This window comes from Phaseolus vulgaris, chromosome 11 (assembly GCF_000499845.2).
Source record: "Phaseolus vulgaris cultivar G19833 chromosome 11, P. vulgaris v2.0, whole genome shotgun sequence".
NCBI classification, from domain to species: domain Eukaryota; kingdom Viridiplantae; phylum Streptophyta; class Magnoliopsida; order Fabales; family Fabaceae; genus Phaseolus; species Phaseolus vulgaris.
This window is the reverse complement of record NC_023749.2, coordinates 15,782,788-15,805,192: the sequence shown is the minus strand read 5'-3', so window position 1 is coordinate 15,805,192 and position 22,405 is coordinate 15,782,788. Positions and strand designations below refer to the sequence as shown.

Below are 22,405 nucleotides of genomic sequence, written 5' to 3'. Positions count from 1 at the left end.
TGAAGTTTAGAGCCTAGGATTCTAGGGAGAAGCAAAGTTGAGCACAATTTGGCAGCATAACTTTACTCACAATAAACTTGCCAAATACATGAGATAGCCTCCCTATTTATAGGCTATTTGGGACGTAAATCATAAGCTAATGCTTAATGAAATGTAAACCAAATGAAATGCAAAGTTATGCCATGTGCCATGACCGGTCACACCTAGCAAAGTTCTAGAAGGTTTCATTTCAAAATACTTTCTACACTACCCTATCTACTAAATACCCCTATTGGGCCTTGATGCAACATATACAAGGCTTTCTCTCTTCCATCCGTGGCTTCTTCCACTTGTGCTTGTACATGCTTGGCCATTGATCTTGTGAGAGGACCTAGACGGTCTAATGGCACACCTAGACGCTCCATGGGTAGACGTTTTCCTTCTTCACGGTCTAGACGCTCATTCCTTGGAGCTAGACGCTCTCCTTGGTCTAGAGGCTCTTCATGGTGTGGGCTTTGGCTCCCATGGCTAGATGTGCTTGGCCCTCCTCCATCATCCCCTCCCCCTTGGAAAGGATTTGTCCTCAAATCCAGCTCGTCATCGTCATTGGTACCTACAAATGGAGAAAGATCAATTACATTAAAAGTGTCATGTACTCCATATTCAAGAGGTAGGTCCAATTTATATGCATTGTTGTTGACTCGCTTGAGAACTTGGAAAGGTCCATCTCCTCGGGGACTTAGTTTGGACTTCCTTTGAGTTGGAAATCTATCTTTGCGAAGGTGAAGCCAAACTAAGTCTCCTTCCTAAAAAATTATTTCTCTCTTCCCTTTATTGTTGTATTTTGTGTACTTTTCATTTTGTTGTTGTATTTGGAGTTTAATCTTCTCATGCATTTTCTTTACAAAATCAGCTTTGATTACGCCTTCCTTATGCACAAAATCTTGTGGATTAGGAAGGGGTATCAAATCCATGGGTGTGAGAGGATTAAAGCCATATACTAATTCAAAAGGAGAAGCATTAGTAGTCTTTTGAACTACTCTATTGTAAGCAAACTCAATATGGGGAAGGTACTCATCCCAAGATTTGTGGCTGCCCTTCATGATAGCCCTAAGCATAGTTCCAAGAGATCTATTGACTACTTCGGTTTGTCCATCCGTTTGAGGGTGACAAGAAGTTGAAAATTGTAGTCTTGTTCCAAGTTTACCCCAAAGAGTTTTCCAAAAGTGGCTGATAAACTTGGGATCTCTATCGGACACTATACTTCTAGGGAGACCATGGAGTCTCACCACTTCTCTAAAGAAGAGTTTAGAAATATTTTGAGCATCATCTACTTTGTGGCATGGAATAAAATGGGACATTTTGCTAAAACGGTCCACTACCACAAAGATAGAGTCATGGCCTCTTGCAGTCCTAGGAAGTCCTAAAATGAAATCCATGCTAATGTCTTCCCAAGGAGCATTTGCAATCGGCAAAGGGGTATAGAGTCCATGCGGCATTGTTCTAGACTTTGCTTTTAAACATGAGATGCATCTAGAACAATGTCGTTGAACATCTTTCCTCATGTGTGGCCAACAAAATTTTGCTTTTAAAAGATCTAGAGTTTTATCAACTCCAAAATGGCCCATGAGTCCCCCTTCATGTGATTCTTTGACAAGGAGTTTCCTATGTGTTCCTTGGGGAATGCAAAGTTTTCCCTCTTTAAAAAGATATCCCTCGGACACATAATAACCTCCTTGCGCTCTATGTAGACATTGGGCATAGATGGATGAGAGTTCTTGGTCATCTTGGTAAAGCTCTCTTATGTGGTCAAATCCAAGAATTTGGGCACCTAATTTTGAAAGGAGTGTATGCCGTCTTGAAAGAGCATCGGCCACTATATTGGTGCTCCCTTTCTTGTATTTGATTACATAAGGAAATTGTTCAAGAAATTCCATCCATTTAGCATGTCTCTTGTTGAGCTTGTGTTGGCCCTTTAAATATTTTAAAGACTCGTGATCACTATGTATGACAAATTCTTTAGACACAAGGTAGTGTTCCCAAGTCTTTAGGGCTCGCACAAGAGCATAGAGCTCTTTGTCATAGGTGGGGTAGTTGAGGGTGGCACCATGGAGTTTTTCACTAAAATAAGCAATGGGGTGTCCACCTTGCAACAAAACAGCGCCTATGCCTACCCCCGATGCATCACATTCTATCTCAAAGGTTTTGGAAAAATTTGGAAGAGATAGGATGGGTGCATTGGTGAGTTGAGCTTTTAGCCTTTGAAAGGCTTGCTCATGCTTTTCATTCCAACAAAATGCAACATCTTTTTTAACAAGTTCATTCAAAGGAGATGCTAGGCTAGAAAAATTAGGCACAAACCTTCTATAGAAGCTAGCTAACCCATGAAAACTTCTTACATCACTTACATTTTGTGGAGTTGGCCACTCTCGGATGGCTTTGATTTTCTCGGGATCTACATGCACCCCCTTATTGTTTACTATGAAGCCTAAAAAGACTACACTATCTACACAAAAGGTACACTTATCCCTATTTGCAAAAAGACTATTTTTCCTAAGAACTAGAAGAACTTCCCTAAGGTGACTTAGATGGTCTTCTAGGGTTTTACTATATACTAAAATGTCATCAAAGTAAACTACTACATATTTACCTATACAATCCCTCAAGGTGTGATTCATAAGCCTCATGAATGTACTTGGGGCATTAGTAAGCCCAAAGGGCATCACCAACCACTCGTATAATCCAAATTTGGTCTTAAAAGCGGTTTTCCACTCATCACCCTCCTTGATTCGAATTTGGTGATATCCACTTTTAAGGTCAATTTTGGAGAATAGAGTTGACCCATGCAATTCATCAAGCATATCATCAAGCCTTGGAATTGGATGCCTATACTTGATGGTGATGTTGTTGATTGCTCGACAATCACAACACATGCGCCATTTTCCATCTTTTTTTGGCACCAACAAGACAGGTACAGCACAAGGGCTTAGGTTCTTTTGAACCCAACCCTTCTCCAACAAGTCTTGAACTTGTGATTCTATCTCCTTAGTTTCCTCGGGGTTGGTTCTATAAGCAGGCCTATTTGGTAGGCTTGCCCTCGTAATAAAGTCAATTTGATGTTCTATTCCCCTTAGAGGAGGAAGCCCAATGGGTCCTTCTTGTGAGAATAGATCTTCAAATTCACACAAAAGATTTTCGATTTGAGGAGGTAAATTCATAAGTTCACTACTTGTGGCAGTGCATGTAAGTGCTCCTTTACACAAGATAAGGCTTGGTTGTTCAACAAGAAGCAAGTTTTCAAAGACGTTTTCAAGAGGCTTTGCTTGTTGACCAACCTTGTGGGAAGGAACACTCTTCTCCCACGCCTTCCTATCCCTAAGGATTTTCTCTTTTTCTAGCGCTCTTTTTTTTTTGTTTTCCTCATCCCTCTTTTGCTTCATTTGTATTTGGTCTTTTACCACTTGAGAATGTGGTAAAGGACTAAGTACAAACTTTTTATACTTATGGGTGAAGGAAATTTCGTTAGTGAGACCATCATGCAAGGTTTTCTTATCAAATTGCCATGGTCTCCCTAATAAAATATGACAAGCTTCCATAGGCACTACATCACATAAAACTTTGTCTTTGTAGTTCCCTATGGAAAACTTGACTTCCACTTGCTTGTCTACATGTAGTTCCCCATTTTCATTAAGCCATTGAAGTTTGTAAGGTTTTGGGTGGGGAACCACTTGTAGCTTAAGCTTTTCAACCATCCTAGCACTACAACAATTACAACTAGAACCACTATCCACAATGAGAGAGCATATGTTTTCTAAAACATTGCATCTTGTATGAAATATGTTCTCTCTTTGTGTTTCAATGGATGTGCTAGGGTGATTGTTGAGGGTTCTCCTAATCATAAGCAATTCTCCCTCTAGTGGAGCTACCCTCTCATCCTCTCCCCCTTCCTCTCTCTCACTAGGCTCATCCTCGCCACTAGTGTACTCATCTACACCTTTAAGAAACAAAGTCCTTTGGTTTGGACATTGTGCTTGCACATGCCCCCTACCATAGCACTTAAAACATTTAACATCTCTAGCTCGGATGGGTGGGGTTGAGGTTTCTTTGGTGAAGGGCTTGGTAGGCTCTTTTGGTTTTTCCTTGGATGTACTACCCTCCCTTCTAAACTCTTTCTTGGGATAAAAGCTAGAATAGGGGCTCACCTTTTGACTTGAGGTTTTGCGCAAGTTTTGTTGCTCAACTTTAATGCAAAGTTGAACCAAATCATTCAAGTCTTGATAAGGTAAGAGCTCTACTCTATCTCTTATCTCAAGTGATAGGCCACTAAGGAACCTAGCTATGGTGGTTTCCTCCTCTTCTCTAATGGATGCTCTCATCATGTAGAGCTCCATTTTATGCCTATACTCTTCCACACTCATGTTCTTTTGTTGGAGTCTTTGGAGCTTGTCCATCAACTCCCTATGGTAGTAGGAAGGTATATGTCGACGTCTTAGGGCTCCCCTAAGGTCATTCCAATATGTAATGGAAGGTTCCCTATGAAGACGTCTATCTCTTTCGAGAGAGGTCCACCAATACATGGCGTTCCCTTGGAAACTAAGGGTGGCTAAGGGTACTTTTCGTTCCTCACTTACCCTATGGCAAGCAAAGAGTTGCTCTACCTTCATCTCCCAATCTAGATATACTTCTACATTTTCCTTTCCATGAAAATGAGGTAGGTCTACTCTTGTTTCCCTTGGCACCTCTTGTTCCCTTTGCCTAGTTCTTCTAGGGGGTGGTTGGTAATAATCATTGATTCTACGGCTTCCCTCCCCTAGAGACTCAATACTTTGAGAATGGTAGGCATGAGTTTTTTTTTTTTTTTGTGATTTTTGTGATTTCTCTTCTTGAGCTTTAGCCAACTCATTGATTTTGTTCTCATTCTCCAATTGTCTAAAAGATATCAATTGTACCGCTTGGGATACTTCTTTTAAAAGAGTTTTCAAAGATTTTACTTCACTTTCTATAGACTTTGGAGAGTGAGAAGAAGAAGACATGGCTAAAACTTTGTGTATATAGGTGTTTTACTTTGAGAAAGTTTAGGAAAGTTAGAGAAGGTAGTTTTCCAGGTAAGGGAGGTGAGTCACAAAGGACTACTTAAGTACCAAGCCTTTTCCTTGCCAAAAACTATCCCCCAATATCTTCACACAAGACTTTCTCTTAGTGAAACACTTAGAACACAAATAAGTTGAGAAATAAATGCAAGAAAACAATGCAAGCTAACTATGCAACAAAGCTAGTCGGTTTAGCACAAAATTTAAACAAAATTAAACATGCAAAGCGTAGCTATGAAAGCAAGAAAAACAATTACAAACAAGTAACAATTACTAATCAATAATTCCTATACTATTCGGCCCTAGGTGAGGCTTCTTGGACACTTTGAGCCCTTGAAGACACACTCACCCTCTAAAACGTAATTAACAAGGTAATTAACAAAAAAACCAAGTTGCAAAGGAAATAAGAGAACTCCCTTTGTTGATCCTCTTTTGATTAGTGCACTTCCTTGTTGTCTTTGATTGTTGATCTTTCAAGTGTTTGTAGTGTTTATTTCAAGAATGTTTGTTTCGGATTTGACCTTGTCTTCTCCTTAGAATGATGGCCTTTAATCCTCCAATTTCCAGCACCTAGCAAAGGGCTAAACCTTAACCAAATCAAGTTCCCATTCACATAAGCACCAAAGAAGAATTAAATTCCAGCACCCAAATTAGAGGTCAAAGAACAAAAGCAAGAAACAAATTTAATTGAATAAAACAGTACCACCAAAAGGATTTAGATTGTGACAACTAGAAAGAGATTCAAGTAATTAAAGCAAACAAATAAAGGTACTCAAATAAAAGTTGGCACACAAAAGAATTCCTAAAGAAAAGCACTAGATTAGATGACCAAATAAAAAAACAGCACCACTGGAAAATGTTGTGGGCCAGAAAACGTGTTTGTTCCCCGATTTATGCTGATCTGTATTTTTGGAATTTGGCTCTGAAATTTTTTATGCAAGATATTCAGGATCTTATCTAAAATATGGCTTTGGATTCACTCAAAACGGATGCACCATTTGTTTTTAATAAATTTTGCAAAATTGGTGTTCGGTTAGGCCAGCTGGAGCGCTTCAGATTTGCACTCTGATCTTAAAAGATTTATCATTTTTTTTCTGTTGCTTCTTTTGACCTAATTCTTTTTTTGTCTTTTCTATAACACTTTAAACTTGCATTTTCCAGAAAATCAGAATTTTCCTATGGGTGGAAATATTTTTCTGGGTTAAAACAGCCAAAACAGAGAAGGTGAAAACAAGGGAATCTGAAAACTGGAAACAAAAACAGCAAGATACCAAAGTTTAGACACAATGGAAATTTGTGAAATAGAATTGTGTATGATATAAACACAATATGAACTCAAACTAAAAATTAAAAAGGCACCAAAGGAGCAAAGAACAGCAGATTCAAGCAAAAAAAAGAGACCCAAAATCAAGAAACAATTAAGCCAAATAAAAGGACTACTATGAATTGTTGACAATATGGATGAACATGACTTGACAAAACATGTATAGATTCAGAAAATTAAAGACTCAAAGCATAATATGAACCAAAATAATGAAAGCAATAAAGACTCAAAGCCTAAAAGAAAATAGCAACACAAAGGTGTATGGAATCCTATCACAAATTGCACAAGAACTTGTTCAAGATCAAATGAACAAGAGTGCTTCGGTTGGATCTTCCACAAAGCACACCAAGAACAAATTAAAATGTAAAAAACAGCAAGACAAGTAAGGAAAGTAAATGACAATATGAAATAAAGAAGAACTAAAATTTAAAAGACAAGGAGCTACTCATCTTGAAGAACCAAAGCTCATGATACCAAATGATGGCATTTTCATGAAGTTCTTCTTGAATCAATGTAGAGTATGGGGCGGAAGCAATGTATGAGAGTGAGCAAGATCCTCCTAAGAGTGGTGTTGATCTTGTAGGTGCATGATAGGTATGGGTATTGAGTGGTTCGGCCAGCTCAAGGGAAAAGATGAAGGAATTGAAGTTTAGAGCCTAGGATTCTAGGGAGAAGCAAAGTTGAGCACAATTTGGCAGCATAACTTTACTCACAATAAACTTGCCAAATACATGAGATAGCCTCCCTATTTATAGGCTATTTGGGACGTAAATCATAAGCTAATGCTTAATGAAATGTAAACCAAATGAAATGCAAAGCTATGCCATGTGCCATGACCGGTCACACCTAGCAAAGTTCTAGAAGGTTTCATTTCAAAATACTTTCTACACTACCCTATCTACTAAATACCCCTATTGGGCCTTGATGCAACATATACAAGGCTTTCTCTCTTCCATCCGTGGCTTCTTCCACTTGTGCTTGTACATGCTTGGCCATTGATCTTGTGAGAGGACCTAGACGGTCTAATGGCACACCTAGACGCTCCATGGGTAGACGCTTTCCTTCTTCACGGTCTAGACGCTCATTCCTTGAAGCTAGACGCTCTCCTTGGTCTAGACGCTCTTCATGGTGTGGGCTTTGGCTCCCATGGCTAGATGTGCTTGGCCCTCCTCCATCAGAGTTCTCCACACCGTTCTCGCAGTCGATCATGGAGGCGGTGATCCCTCACACGTTTGTGGGTCCTAAGGTAACTTTCACGGGAATGGAGGATTCCGAGGCACTTCTCACTGCGTTCCACACGCAAATGATGCTGGTAGGCGGCTCTGACGCCGTAAGATGCAAGCTTTTCATGAGCATGTTGACTGGAATGGCCATGGACTGGTTCGTCAGTCTTCCAAACGGCCACATCACTTCTTTCAAACAACTCTCACAGTTGTTTCGTGAACAATACATAGCAAACCGGGCTCCACCACCGGTATCATATGATTTGTTTGACGTAAAGCAGTATCGAGGCGAAACCTTGAAAGAATACATCAACCGTTTCGGCGCACAAGTGGTGAAGGTTGGCACCACAGAGGAGCCGATGATTGTATATGCATTCAGGAAGGGGATGTGCCCTAGACCATTCTGTGAGTCAATCATCCGAAGCCGCCCCCGAACCTTCGCTGAGATTAGGCATCGCGCCATGGAACACATCGCCACTTAGGGCGAGGTATGCAAGAAGTGCACAAGTGTTGCACCCGCACGCCCAAGAGCACCGTCGCGTGCACAACCCGCTAGAGTCAACAAGGCCGCGACGGGGAGGAAGAGTCAGGACAGGAAGCGCTCATATGAGGTGAGGAGGCCCCAGGCAAGGGGGCGAGTAGAGGGAAATAGGCCGGCGAGGGAGGGGAATAGGCCGCTGAGGCACAATTTCGTGGTAGAGTTGAAGGATCTCATCGTCGTGCCTAACATAGCAGACAGGTTGAGGCCACCAGTGAAGACTGATAAAGTGCTAGGACCTCACAAAGACTCGTGGTGCGAGTTCCACCAGGCGTTTGGGCATCACATCAACAACTGCTTGTCGTTGGGCCATCAGTTGGATGAGCTGGTGAAGAACGGTTTTCTGAAAGATTATCTGGCCGGGTCTTCTACGGCCGCAGCACTGGCGGTAGCAGAGGAGGGTCAGGCACACGAGATGCCGATCCATGGGGAAGTCCACACCATCTCTGGTGGCTTCTCAGGAGGAGGGCCCACTGCCTCTCAGCGCAAGAGGTATGTGAGGTCAGTTAATTCAGTAGTTGAGGAGGGTTCGGATGACCCGTGGGAGTCAGATCTTGTGTTTACCAAGGCTGACCTACGTGATGTCGTCCCACATGATAATGACCCCGTGGTCATTTCGTTCGTCACCGCTGGGAGGAGGGTGCACCGAGTTCTCATGGACCAGGGCAGTTCAGCAGATGTCATGTTCTGGTCCACCTTCAACAAGCTGCAGTTGTCCCCTGACCTGCTAAGGCCATACACTGGATGTTTGTGATGGAAGAGGGCCAAGCACAACCTCACAAGAAAGACAAGAGCCAAGACATAAGCATCCAAAGCCAAACCAGGAGCGTCTAGGCCAATGGAGGAAGCGTCTAGGCCATGGGAGGAGCGTCTAAGCCAATGGAGGAAGCGTCTAGGCCAATGGAGGAAGCGTCTAGACCAATGTGAATCCAAGAAAGATTTGTGTAAGATACATGGACGGCCCATTAAGGGTAGCATGGTATTAATTGTGGTGTAAATAGCACACATGGTTTCATAAGGACTTAACCTAGATTTGTTAAGATTTGGTGCGTTTTCTAGAAGGAATCTTTAGGCTAGGGCCGGCCATGTGCCTTTAGTCTTTGGATGTAATTTGCATTTCATTTTGGTAGCATTAGGGTTGCATTAAGGTCCTCCTTAGCCTATAAAAGGAGGAGCCTACACCTTGTATTTGCAAGTTTATTGTGAGTAAAGTTATGCTGCCAATTTGTGCTCAACTTTGCTTCTCCCTAGAATCCTAGGCTCTAAACTTCAATTCCTTCATCTTTTCCCTTGAGCTGGCCGAACCACTCAATACCCATACTTATCATGCACCTACAAGATCAACACCACTCTTAGGAGGATCTTGCTCACTCTCATTCATTGCTTCCGCCCCATACTCTACATTGATTCAAGAAGAACTTCATGAAATGCCATCAGTTTGTATGGGTTTGCAGGGGACCAAGTGGAGGTGCGTGGCTACCTGGAGCTAAGGACGACGTTTACGAATGGAACGGCGTCACGTACTGAGAACATTCGATACTTAGTAGTGAATGTCAATTCAGCCTACAACATTTTGTTGGGTAGGCCTACGCTGAATAGGCTAAGAGCAGTGGCCTCCACACGCCACATGAAGATGAAGCTGCCAGACCTTAGTGGCCGGGTGATCGTGATCAAGTCTGATCAGGAGGAGGCCCGAAAGTGCTATGAGAATAGCTTAAAAACGAAGAGGGGAGTGGTCATGGTGATGGAACGCCCGCCCGTTTCGGATACGCCTATGGAGGTAGAGCCTCTAGAGGAGGCGACACCCGTGGGGGAGATGCCTGTCGAGGCTGTACCCGTGGAAGCGATGCCCAGGGAAGCTGCACCCTCAGAAGAAGCACATGGGGAGGCCTCGCCCATGGAAGAAGTATCTGAGGAGGCCTCGCCCATGGAGGGAGTGTCAGAGGAGGCCTTGCCTGAAGTAATCGATGAGGCGACGCCTAGGCGAGAAGGCCACAGAAGCGAGTCTCGTGCAGAGAGCGTGCGAGATAGGCAACCCCAGCCGGTAGACAATGTGGTTGAGAGGCAGATTGGTGGTAAAGTATTCAAGTTGGGACGATTATTGAGCCAGGAGGAGCAGGATGAAGTGGCGGCGATAATCTCGCGCCACCTAGACGCATTCGCATAGTCCGCCTCAGACATGCCAGGCATCGACCCAGATTTTCTATGCCACCATCTCACCATGAACCCCAAGGTCCGCCCTGTACGACAGAGGAGGAGGAAGTTCAACGAGGAGAGGTGCCTCATCGTGCAGGAAGAAACGAAGAAGCTGTTGAGTGCTGGGCACATCAGGGAGATCCAATACCCTGAGTGGCTGGCCAATGTCGTCTTAGTGAAGAAGGCGAATGGAAAGTGGAGAATGTGCGTCGACTTCACAGATTTGAACAAGGCGTGCCCCAAAGATTCATATCCATTTCCCAGCATCGACGCGCTGGTGGACAGCGCCTCGGGTTGCAAGATGTTGAGTTTCTTGGATGCATTCTCGGGGTACAATTAGATCAAGATGCACCCATGAGATGAAAGCAAAACGGCGTTCATGACCGAGACGTGTAGCTACTGCTACAAGGTCATGCCGTTTGGGCTGAAGAATGCAGGCGCCACCTATCAGAGACTGATGGATAGGGTCCTCGCACCTATACTGGGAAGAAATGTGCAGGCCTATGTTGATGACATGGTGGTGACCTCCCAAGAAGGAGGGCGACATACAGCTGACCTTGAGGAGTTGTTCGCCACAATAGCCAAGTACCGCCTCAAGCTGAACCCGGAGAAGTGTGTTTTTAGGGTCGAGGCGGGGAAGTTTTTGGGATTCATGCTCACTGAGAGGGGGATAGAGGCGAACCCCGAAAAGTGTGCAGCAATCATCGCTATGCGAAGCCCAGCCTTGGTAAAGCAAGTGCAGCATGGCGGCTTTATCAAGGTTTGTATCAGCTGGTGGAGATAAAGGCCACCCATACTTTCAGTGCCTGAAAAGGAACATCCGTTTCGTGTGGACAGAAGAATGCGAAATAGCTTTCCTCAAGCTGAAGGAGTACTTGGCGACGCCCCCCGTGCTGTGCAAGCCACGGGCAAGCGAGCCCCTCCGCTTGTACTTTGCGGTAACGGAGTGGGCCATCAGCTCTGTGCTGGTTCAAGAACAAAATCAGGTGCAGAGGCCCATTTACTTCGTGAGCAAGGCCTTGCAAGGCCCAGAGACGAGATACCAATCACTGGAGAAGGCGGTGCTGGCAGTGGTGTTCTCAGCCCAGAGGCTCCGCCACTATTTTCATAGCTTTACGGTGGTGGTGATGATGAACCTCCCCATTCAGAAGGTATTACAGAAGCCAGATGTTGCCAGGAGGATGGTTCGCTGGGTTGTGGAGTTGTCAGAGTTTGATATTCAGTACGAGCCCAGGGGATCCATCAAAGGGCAAGTTTATGCAGACTTCGTCGCAGAGCTTTCACCGAGAGGCGTCCCCTTGGAGGTGGAGGTAGGGTCACAGTGGATGCTTTCAGTGGATGGGTCCAATCAACAAGAAAGTGGCGCCGGGATAGTTTTGGAGGGGCCTAACGGGGTGTTGATTGAGCAAGCCCTGCGATTCGCCTTCAAGGCAAGCAATAACCAGGCTGAGTACGAAGCTTTAATCGCTGGAATGCTCTTAGCCAAGGAGATGGGTGTGCATAGCCTCTTGGCGAAGAGTGACTCACAGCTGGTCACATGGCAGGTGACCGGGGAGTATCAAGTAAAGGACCCACAAATGGCTGCGTATCTTAGGTACGTCCAAGTGTTGAGGGGAACTTTCGCTGCGTTTGAGCTGGTGCATGTCCTAAGAGAGCAGAATACCCGTGCTGACCTGCTCGCCAAGTTGGTCAGCTCAGGCAAGGGGGGAAGGCAGAGGACAGTCATCCAGGAAACCCTCAAGTCGTCGCGAAAGTTTGTGGCAGATAATAGAGTGGATGTCCTCCATATCAGCACGACGAGAGGAAAGCCAAGGAGTCATCGGTCTTTGATTCAAGACACGGCGAGGGTCCCCAGCGTCAGCGTTTATGCGACCTCACCCGAAGAGGAAGATCGTGTGCAGGTATGCGTCTTAGAAGAAAAGGATACATGGATGATGCCTTATAGGCGATACCTTGCATATGAGATTCTCCCAGCGGAGCCTGGAGAGGGCAAGAGGATAAAGAGAAACTTCGCAAGGTACACTGATGTGAATGTAACTACAAGAACACATGATTCTTGACATTCTTAGGAACAACTTGAGCTGGATTTGAAAGGCACTTTACTTTAGAATTGGATCAATGTTCTAAATTCAAGAACTCACCAAAACTAAGCACCAACCAAGACTCATATTGAAGTCCATGTATTGTCAAATTGAATCAAAACAAAAGGAAAGAAGAACAAGAATTAAAACTGGACAGAATTAAGAAACTAGCTACTGAACCGAAAAAGAAACAAAGAACAAAGCTGGAAAACAGAATGTAAACGGTAGAAAATGAAGGAAACACATTAGGAAATGAAACTACCGAATGGAAAATTGAAGAAAGGAAAGAAGACACTTATATGAAGATGCTTGCTGGATTTTGAGGATTGGAAGAAGCCATTCACGCCACTTGGAACCTTGAACCAAGATAAGTGATGGAGTGCCACCACTTGAAGCTCACCATAGCTCACAAGATAAGGCAAAGAAGAGGAAGACTCAAAACTCACAAATCCTCTCCCAAATTGAGTATAGTCTCTCTACTATAAAATTCCAATCTGAATTGTACAAGCTAAGCACCTTTATTTATAGCCTAGAGGTGTTCAAAATGCAAGCTAAATGGCACACAAATGCAATGAAATTCGGTTTGGCACCCCCTAGGCTCCTATCTACACTCCCCCCTAGACTCCCTTACTACTTACACCTTTTTATTACATTCACACCCCTATTCTACAAAAGAAATAAGAAGAGCCATTTTATTATACTCTTGTCCCAAAGCTCTTGCCATGCTCCTAGTAATTCGTTGGGCTTGGGCCCCTTGTTGGGCTTGGACCCCTTAATGGGCTTGGGCTTCATGGCCTAGAGCCCTCTACTTGGTTTCCATCATACTCCCCGGGTTGGAGAGAATTCGTCCACGAATTTGGGAAACCTGTAGCAAAAGGAGTGAGATCAGTAACATTGAAAGAATTACTACCAAGATAAGTAGAGGGCATATCAAACTCATAGGCATTATCATTAATCCTCTTGATGACTTGGAAAGGGCCATCACCACGAGGCATAAGTTTGGACTTCCTTAGAGAAGGAAATCTATCCTTTCTCAAATGAAGCCAAACCCAATCACCGGGCTCAAAGATTAATGCCTTTCTCCTTTGGTTGGCAGTGTCAGCATACTTACCAACTTTCTTCTCAATTTGTAACTTGATGCGGTTATGCAAATCTTTAACAAAAGATGCCTTTTCAAAACCGTCTTTGCATAGAACCTCATCAAGGACAGGAATGGGAAGAAGATCTAGAGGTGTGAGGGGATTAAACCCATAAACAACCTCAAAAGGAGAATGGTTAGTGGTGGAATTCACTACTCTATTATAGGCAAATTCAACATGAGGTAGTAAATCCTCCCAAGCCCTTGGATTCCCGGAAATAAAGCATCTTAATAATTGACCCAAAGTTCTATTAACCACTTCGGTTTGACCATCAATTTGGGGGTGGCAAGTAGTAGAAAACAGAAGTTTGGTGCCAAGTTTCCCCCATAAGGTCCGCCAAAAGTGACTTAAGAACTTAGAATCCCTATCAGATACTATACTTCTAGGAAGTCCATGCAAACGAACAACTTCCTTGAAGAAGAGATTTGCAATATGGCATGCATCATCCACTTTGTGGCATGGAATAAAATGAGCCATTTTAGAAAAACGGTCCACTACCACAAAGATGGAATCCTTACCCTTCGATGTCTTGGGTAGTCCTAAGATAAAATCCATAGAAATATCAACCCAAGGCATTGTAGGGATAGGAAGAGGGGTATATAAACCATGGGGTTGGACCTTAGATTTAGCCTTCCTACATGCTATACATCTATCACAGAAGGTATGTACAGATTTGCGCATGTGAGGCCAAAAGAAATGTTCATGCAATGTTTCTAAGGTCTTAGCTACCCCAAAATGTCCCATAAGCCCACCCTCATGAGCCTCTCTAACAAGAGATTGTCTAATGGATCCTTAGGGAACACAAAGTCTTTTTCCTTTGAAAAGAAAACCATTATGTAAGAAAAAGTCTTTGTGACCTCCCTTGGAACACTCTTGATAGATTAGAGAGAAATCTAAGTCATCATGATAAAGTTCCTTTATGTGATCAAAACCTAAATATTGAACATTTAAAACATTTAACAAGGTATATCTTCGTGAAAGAGCATCGGCCACTACATTAATTTTACCTTGTTTATGTTTGATCACATAAGGAAATTGCTCAATAAACTCCACCCACTTAGCATGTCTCTTATTAAGCTTGCTTTGGCTTTTCAAATATTTAAGGGACTCAAGATCACTATGAATCACAAATTCCTTTGGAAAAAGATAATGTTGCCAATTTTGCAAAGCTCTAACAAGAGCATAAAGTTCTTTATCATAAGTGGAGTAATTGAGATGACTCCCTTTGAGTTTCTCACTAAAATAAGCGATGGGGTGTCCTTCTTGAAGGAGAACGGCCCCAATGCCTATATTAGAGGCATCACACTCTATTTCAAATGTCTTAGCAAAGTTAGGAAGGGCTAGAATGGGGGCTTTAGTTAATTTATCCTTCAAAGTTTGAAAAGCGTTTTCTTACTCTTGTCCCCACTTAAAAACCACATCCTTCTTTACTATGGCATTTAAAGGTGCGGCAATTGTACTAAAGTCTTTCACAAACCGCCTATAAAAACTAGCAAGGCCATGAAAGCTTCGTACTTCATTGACATTGGTGGGTGTAGGCCAATGTTGAATTGCTGCAACTTTTGTTTGATCTACATGCACCCCTTTATGACTAACCACAAACCCTAGGAAGTCTATATGATCTAATGCAAAGAAACATTTAGCATGGTTAGCATACAACTTCTCCTTCCTAAGGGTTTCTAGAACTTCTCTAACATGTGACTCATGATCGTCTAAGGACAAGCTATATATAAGAATATCATCAAAGTAAACCACAACAAACTTGCCAATGAATGCTCTTAAAACATGATGCATGAGTCGCATGAAGGTACTAGGAGCATTAGTCAAGCCAAAAGGCATGACCAACCACTCATATAAACCAAATTTGGTCTTAAAAGCGGTTTTCCATTCATCACCATGTTTAATTCGAATTTGATTGTAACCACTCTTAAGATCAATTTTGGAAAATATTTTAGACCCATGTAATTCATCCAACAAGTCATCTAACCTAGGAATGGGATGCCTATATTTGATGGTGATGTTATTTATAGCGCGACAATCCGTACACATCCTCCATACACATCCTCCATGTCCCATCCTTTTTAGGGACAAGTATGACAGGCATAGCACATGGGCTCATGCTATCTTGTACCCACCCCTTAGCTAATAAATCCTCAACTTGTCTTTGAATTTCTTTGGTCTCTTGGGGATTGGTCCTATATGCAGGGCGATTTGGTAAAGAAACCCCGGGCATGAAGTCTATTTGGTGTTCAATCCCTCTTAGAGGTGGTAAGCCTTTAGGAGGATCTTGAAACACATCTTCATATTCCGTTACCAAATGGTCCAAACATGTGGGACTATCCTTAGCCGACTCATATTCAATAGGTCTAGGAATAGCTAAAAAAATAGGCTTGTGAGTAACTATTACCTTTTGAACTTGTTGGGAAGATATGAGAAGGCTTCTCTTGGAATTTTTAATTTCTTTTTCTTTCTCTCTCTTTTCTCTCATTTTGACTTGGTCCTCATGTACCTCCTTTGGAGAGAGAGACTTGAGAATGACTTTGTGTCCATGGAAGTTAAAAGAAATTTTGTTGGTAAAGCCATCATGAAAAAATTTTCTATCAAATTGCCATGGCCTACCTAAAAGGATATGAGTAGCTTCCATTGGAACAACATCACACAAGACCTCATCTTTATATTTGCCAATGGAAAATGTAATGAGGACTTGTTTGTTCACCACTATCTCACCCACCTCACTCAACCATTGTAACTTGTAGGGCTTGGCATGAGAGATGGTAGGCAATCCAAGTTTGTCTACCACTCTTGTGCTTGCCACATTTGCACAACTCCCCCCATCCACAATCAAAGAGCAAACTCTATCATTAATAAGACACCTTGAATGAAAAATATTTTCTCTTTGAGTTTCATCAAAAGGTTTTAACACTTGTCCAAGCATGCGTCTTATTACTAATAGGTCACCCTCATGTGGGCTTTCACTTTCACTGTCACTTGGGGATCTAGAAGGTGAGGAATGTCTAGAAGATTCAGACCCATGCTCACTACTATCTACCCCATCATGCATATACATAGTTCGTTTAGTAGGGCAATTAGAAGCAATATGTCATAGCTTAAACATTTAAAACACTTCTTACTAGACGATTTTTGTGGTGATTTAGGCCTAGCATTGGAAGTGGAAGGCTTAGACTCTCTAGGTTTGAAAGTAGAGTCCTTAGAAGGGATGTTTGAAAAAGAGTTTTTATTTTTCCAAGAAGAGTGGTAGTAGTTATCTTTAGAAGAATTTTTGAAAGCATTTTTCCTTGCAAGTTGATTTTCAATTTTGCTAGCAAGGTGCACCACATTTTCCAAAGAAGAATATTCTTGTAACTCTACCACGTCTTGAATATCCCTTCGAAGTCCACTCACAAACCTAGCTATCTTAGCCTCCTCACTCTCATCCATATTAACTCGAATTAAAAGCGTGTCTAGTTGTTTAAAGTAATCATCCACACTTAGCGCGCCTTGATGAAACCGTTGGAGTTTCAACATAAGGTCTTTCCTAAAGTGTGGGGGTACGAATCTAGCGCGTAAACATGCTTTCAAATCGTTCCAAGAGACCACGGGCGGCCTCTTGTGTAAGTCAATGTCCATGAGGTATTGATGCCACCATTGCATGGCATAGTCCAAAAATTCTAAAGAAGCTAACTTAACCCTATGCTCATCCCTAACCCCATTTACATCAAAAATTTGGTCCACCTTAGCCTCCCATCCTAAGTATACATTGGGATCACTATCACCACTAAAACTAGGAAGTTTTACATTTGGAGAACAAGGGCCAGCCACATGTTGGCGCCTCTCTTCATGGTGATGTTGTCTTGGCCTTGGATTATCTTCATAATAACCATGGGAGTGCCTTGAAGAATGCCGACTAGGCGGAGGAGTTCTTTGCTCACGGTTTTGATGCATTTCCTCTCGGTTTAACTCCAAACTTTGGAGCCGTGCTTCCATCTTCCTTATCACCTCAAGATAGTGAGCATTGGATTGCTTGACATTCTTTAAGTCCTCATAAAGGGCTGCCTTTTGTGGTGAGCACGGTTTGGAGGACTCTCCACTAGAGAAATGAGCCATGAGCAGAAAATACACAAAAACAGAAAACAAAACAGTGAAAGAAACTTGTTAAACAATTAAAAACAGTGAGATATAGGTTGCTGGAAAAATGCCCAAGAAAGCACTCAAACCACTCCAAGAAAATATTCTGTCCTCAACCAAGCCTTGCTTGTGAAATGGAGTAGCTTCAAGTGAAATATGTTACAGCAAACCAACTTACTTAAGAACAAGTCTCCACACAACTTTTAAGAAGAACAAAAAGACAAGCAAGAAAAAGGTGTAAACAATAAAAGCTAAACCAAAAACAGAGAGTAATGTATGACAAACTAGAAAGAATATGAATGAAAGACAATCAAGAAAAATAAGGAACTCAATGAATAAAGAAGGCACACAAAAAGAGTCCTAAAGAAAAGTGCTAGAGTAGATTAAAGAAAACAGAAAACAGCTACTGGAAATTTTTTTTTTTTTTTTTAAAGCAAATTGTGCTATGTTTACAGATTTAACTGTACCGATGGAAAGCGAACTGGAATGTGAAAAATTAACCACAGAAACTTCAATGTCTTAACTAAAAAATGGCGCTGGAATGAGGTAAAAACAGTAAGCCAATTGAGAGAAATAATTTTTTCAAAATTGCTGCCCAATTACCGTATTCTTTTCGGCAGTATTGTACACTTTTCGTATTTTATTTATCATTTTTTGTGTACTTGGAATTTTTGAGTGATTCTTTTTTCTATGCTTTTGTAACACTTTGAAGTATGTAAATCCAAATTTTCACAAATTTCCTATGAGCCAATTAATTGCAGTAAATTGAAAACAGTAGCACGTTTGTAAGAAAACAGAGGAGCCTATTTAGGAATGAAAAACAGTATGATGAACTAGCAAAGACATAATGGAAATTGTGTAAAGGAACTTGTATAGAATGAAAATACAATCATGAACTCAAATCTAAAAATGAAAATGCACAAAGGATCAAGCAATAAACTCAAAAAACAGAAAGTAAACCAAAGCAAGAAACAATTAAAGCAATAAAAGTACTACTAGAAGTAATGACAATTATGGAATAACATGACTAAGACAAAACTTGACATGATTACAAAATTAAAAGACATATAACAAGATATAACCACAAGTGAAAGGAAGCTTAAGGTCAGCTCTAGGAAGGAGAATGCCATTCCAAAAGAGCAGCCATACTCATATGAACAATGAGTGCTAGAGTCCTTTTCACAAACACATAGTGTAACAAAAGAAAACAGCAAGAAAACTCAAAATAAATCCTAAAACAGAAACTGAAATTGCAAGAAAATAAAGAGCTCTTGAAAGTAAAGTGCTATACAACTCAAAATTAAGCAAAAACAAGCCTAGACTCTAGATACCACATGATGTGAATGTAACTACAAGAACACATGATTCTTGACATTCTTAGGAACAACTTGAGCTGGATTTGAAAGGCACTTTACTATAGAATTGGATCAATGTTCTAAATTCAAGAACTCACCAAAACTAAGCACCAACCAAGACTCATATTGAAGTCCATGTATTGTCAAATTGAATCAAAACAAAAGGAAAGAAGAACAAGAATTAAAACTGGACAGAATTAAGAAACTAGCTACTGAACCGAAAAAGAAACAAAGAACAAAGCTGGAAAACAGAATGTAAACGGTAGAAAATGAAGGAAACACATTAGGAAATGAAACTACCGAATGGAAAATTGAAGAAAGGAAAGAAGACACTTATATGAAGATGCTTGCTGGATTTTGAGGATTGGAAGAAGCCATTCACGCCACTTGGAACCTTGAACCAAGATAAGTGATGGAGTGCCACCACTTGAAGCTCACCATAGCTCACAAGATAAGGCAAAGAAGAGGAAGACTCAAAACTCACAAATTCTCTCCCAAATTGAGTATAGTCTCTCTACTATAAAATTCCAATCTGAATTGTACAAGCTAAGCACCTTTATTTATAGCCTAGAGGTGTTCAAAATGCAAGCTAAATGGCACACAAATGCAATGAAATTCGGTTTGGCACCCCCTAGGCTCCTATCTACACTCCCCCCTAGACTCCCTTACTACTTACACCTTTTTATTACATTCACACCCCTATTCTACAAAAGAAATAAGAAGAGCCATTTTATTATACTCTTGTCCCAAAGCTCTTGCCATGCTCCTAGTAATTCGTTGGGCTTGGGCCCCTTGTTGGGTTTGGACCCCTTGATGGGCTTGGGCCCCTTGTTGGGCTTGGGCTTCATGGCCTAGAGCATCCTCTACTTGGTTTCCATCATACACTCTCATCGATGGAGTGCTATTCAGGCACGGGTTCACGCACCCGATTTTGACATGTGTGAGTGGCAACAAGTGCACGAGGATAATGTCAGAACTCCACGAAGGGATCTGCGGGAGCCATGTAGGGGGGAGATCATTGGCATCCAAGGTGATCCTGCGGGGTTTTACTGGCCGTCGGTAAAGGAGGATTGTGTGAGGCATGCCCAGCGATGCAAGCAGTGTCAGATGCACGCTGACTGGCACAAGGCGCCTCCACACATGGGGAATCGACATTCTGGGGCCTTTCCCTCTAGCGATAAGGCAGATGAAGTATTTAATAGTCGCCATCGAGTACTTCACGAAATGGATAGAGGCAGAACCAGTGGCGCAGATCACTGCACATAAGGAACAACACTTCGTGTGGAAGAATATTGTGTGCCGCTTCGGTGTGCCGAGGCGTCTTATTTCAGATAATGGCACCCAGTTTGCCAGCCTGCAAATGGGTAAGTTGTGTTCAAAAGTAGGCATCAAGCAGGTATTCGCATCTGTCGAACACCCCAGACGAATGGACAGGTGGAGTCCGCAAACAGAATTTTGTTAAGGGGGTTGAAGCGAAGACTTGAGAAAGCTAAAGGGGCGTGGGCAGAAGATGTACCAAGGATCGTGTGGGACTACCACACCACGCCTCAATCTTCCACCATGGAGACGCCGTTCAGCCTAGTGTACGGGTCGGACACCATGATCCCAGTCGAGATTCATGAGAGCTCGCCCCGTTTCCAAAGCTTTGTGGCAGAAGAGTCCAACGACGAAAGTAGGGTGAACTTAGACCTGTTGGACGAGGCCAGAGAAGAGGCGAGAATAAAGGCTGAAGCTGTGAAGAGAAGGGTGGAGCATTAGTACAGTTCTAAGGTGAAGCCGCGGCTATTCCAAGTAGCTGACCTGGTCATGTGCAAGGCCCACCCATATGAGTTGGAGAACAAGTTATCTCCCAAGTGGACCGGGCCCTTTAAAGTAACCGAGGCTAAGGGGAACGGTTCGTACAGGCTTGAGACTCTGGAAGGAGGCCCCATTCCACGCACCTGGAACACAGCCAATTTAAAGTTTTACTTTAGTTAAAGAACATTATGTAATACACAGTTTTTAAGGGGACACTCTTTTTCCCTTTCGGGGTTTTTTAATGAGGTCACCCAACTAAAAAAGAAGTTCAAGAACATTGTCTCATCTTACTTTGCATTTTTCAAGTAATGTAAGGAAACGCAAGAGGGAAAGGTCGCCGCTTTGGGCGTCGCCAGGTGTAGGCGTCGCCTAGGTGTGGGCGTGGACATCGAGCGCGCAAACCAGCTTTGACGTGTCGCCACCCCAAAGGGAGTGGCGGGAGCGCACTCCTCGGGCGTGGGCGTCAGGTTCAGAAGGTACGTATAGCAAAATTAGAAAATCTGGGCGTTTAGTCCCTCGGCAGGGGTTAACGGATTTCTTCGGGATGCCCCCTCCCAGGTGAGAAAGGCTAGCCCCGGTGTCTGATGCCTCGACACCTCGCAACGAAGTGGTGAGGGAGTTTCCTTCAAGCGTGGGCATCAGGCAGTAAGGAAGTTTGGAGCAGTGGAGAGCCAAGTGACTCTGGTGCAGATACACGCCATATAGGAGAAGCGCCATCCTTTGGGAAACCTTCTCCTTAGGCGTAATCATCAAAGTCCCTGGACATCTTGGTGTTTAGACACACCGGGGACGATACGGCACTGCTTTAGCATGCCTCTCCTCGGGCGTAGGCACCAAGAACACTGATAGCCTTGGGGTTTTTAGACACTCCGGGGACGAAACGGCGCTGCCTTCCGGCAGGCCTCTCCTCGGGCGTGGGCACCAAGTGCGCAGAGATAAGGGCTAGTTGCCTTGGTGTTTAGACACCCCGAGGACGATATGGTACTGCTATAGCATGCCTCTCCTCGGGCGTGGGCACCAAAGTGCGACTTTGTCCCGAGTGTTTAGACATGTTGAGGACGAAATGACCGTGCGTTCAGCGGGTCTCTCCTCGAGCGTGGACACCCAGTGCAGGTAAGTAGGCTTCGGCCAAGATAAGTCCTCCCTCGCCCTTGAGCGATGTTGATGCCACATAAGAGTTAAGTCCTCCCTCGCCCTCGAGCGATGTCGAGGACATAGAAGAGATGAGCTCTCCTTCATCCTTAAACGATGACGAGGCCAGTAACACCTCTGGCAGTGAGTGCCTCAGGGCCTAAGGAGAGTAAGTAAAAATCAAGTTGAAGTTGTCACAAGTCAAAGAAGCATAAGGGATTCGTAGAGCAAAAAGAAAGCATAAACCAAAGCAGAAAAAAATGTACAAGAGTATAAAGCCAAAGATCAATTATATTCAAAATATGTGGAAGAAGATGTTCACAGCAGTTGCAAAGGTATAAGAATGAGAAGCTAAAAAAGAAGACAATTATGTACACATGTACAGTATTACAAGTGTTTTGCTAAGTTGTAAAAGGAGGCTAATCCT

General features: G+C 42.9%; 1 protein-coding gene across 1 annotated transcript; it reads left to right on the top strand.

Moving 5' to 3' along the window:
- Positions 1–7,600: 7,600 nt before the first annotated feature.
- LOC137835263 (uncharacterized) lies at positions 7,601–10,321 on the top strand. The gene is made up of 3 exons (XM_068643693.1): positions 7,601–8,021; positions 8,352–8,900; positions 9,609–10,321. The coding sequence occupies exons 1-3, from the start codon at positions 7,601–7,603 to the stop codon at positions 10,319–10,321; spliced, it is 1,683 nt and encodes a 560-aa protein (XP_068499794.1).
- The last annotated feature ends 12,084 nt before the right edge of the window (positions 10,322–22,405 follow it).

What these genes read in the sequence shown, in the direction of transcription:
- LOC137835263 (XM_068643693.1), top strand. Translation starts at nt 7,601, where the DNA reads ATGGAGGCGGTGATCCCTCACACGTTTGTGGGTCCTAAGGTAACTTTC. An exon ending in GATGTGCCCTAGACCATTCT is followed by an intron (nt 8,022 to 8,351) that starts GTGAGTCAATCA and finishes CTAACATAGCAG; the next exon opens with ACAGGTTGAGGCCACCAGTG. An exon ending in GCTAAGGCCATACACTGGAT is followed by an intron (nt 8,901 to 9,608) that starts GTTTGTGATGGA and finishes ATGGGTTTGCAG; the next exon opens with GGGACCAAGTGGAGGTGCGT.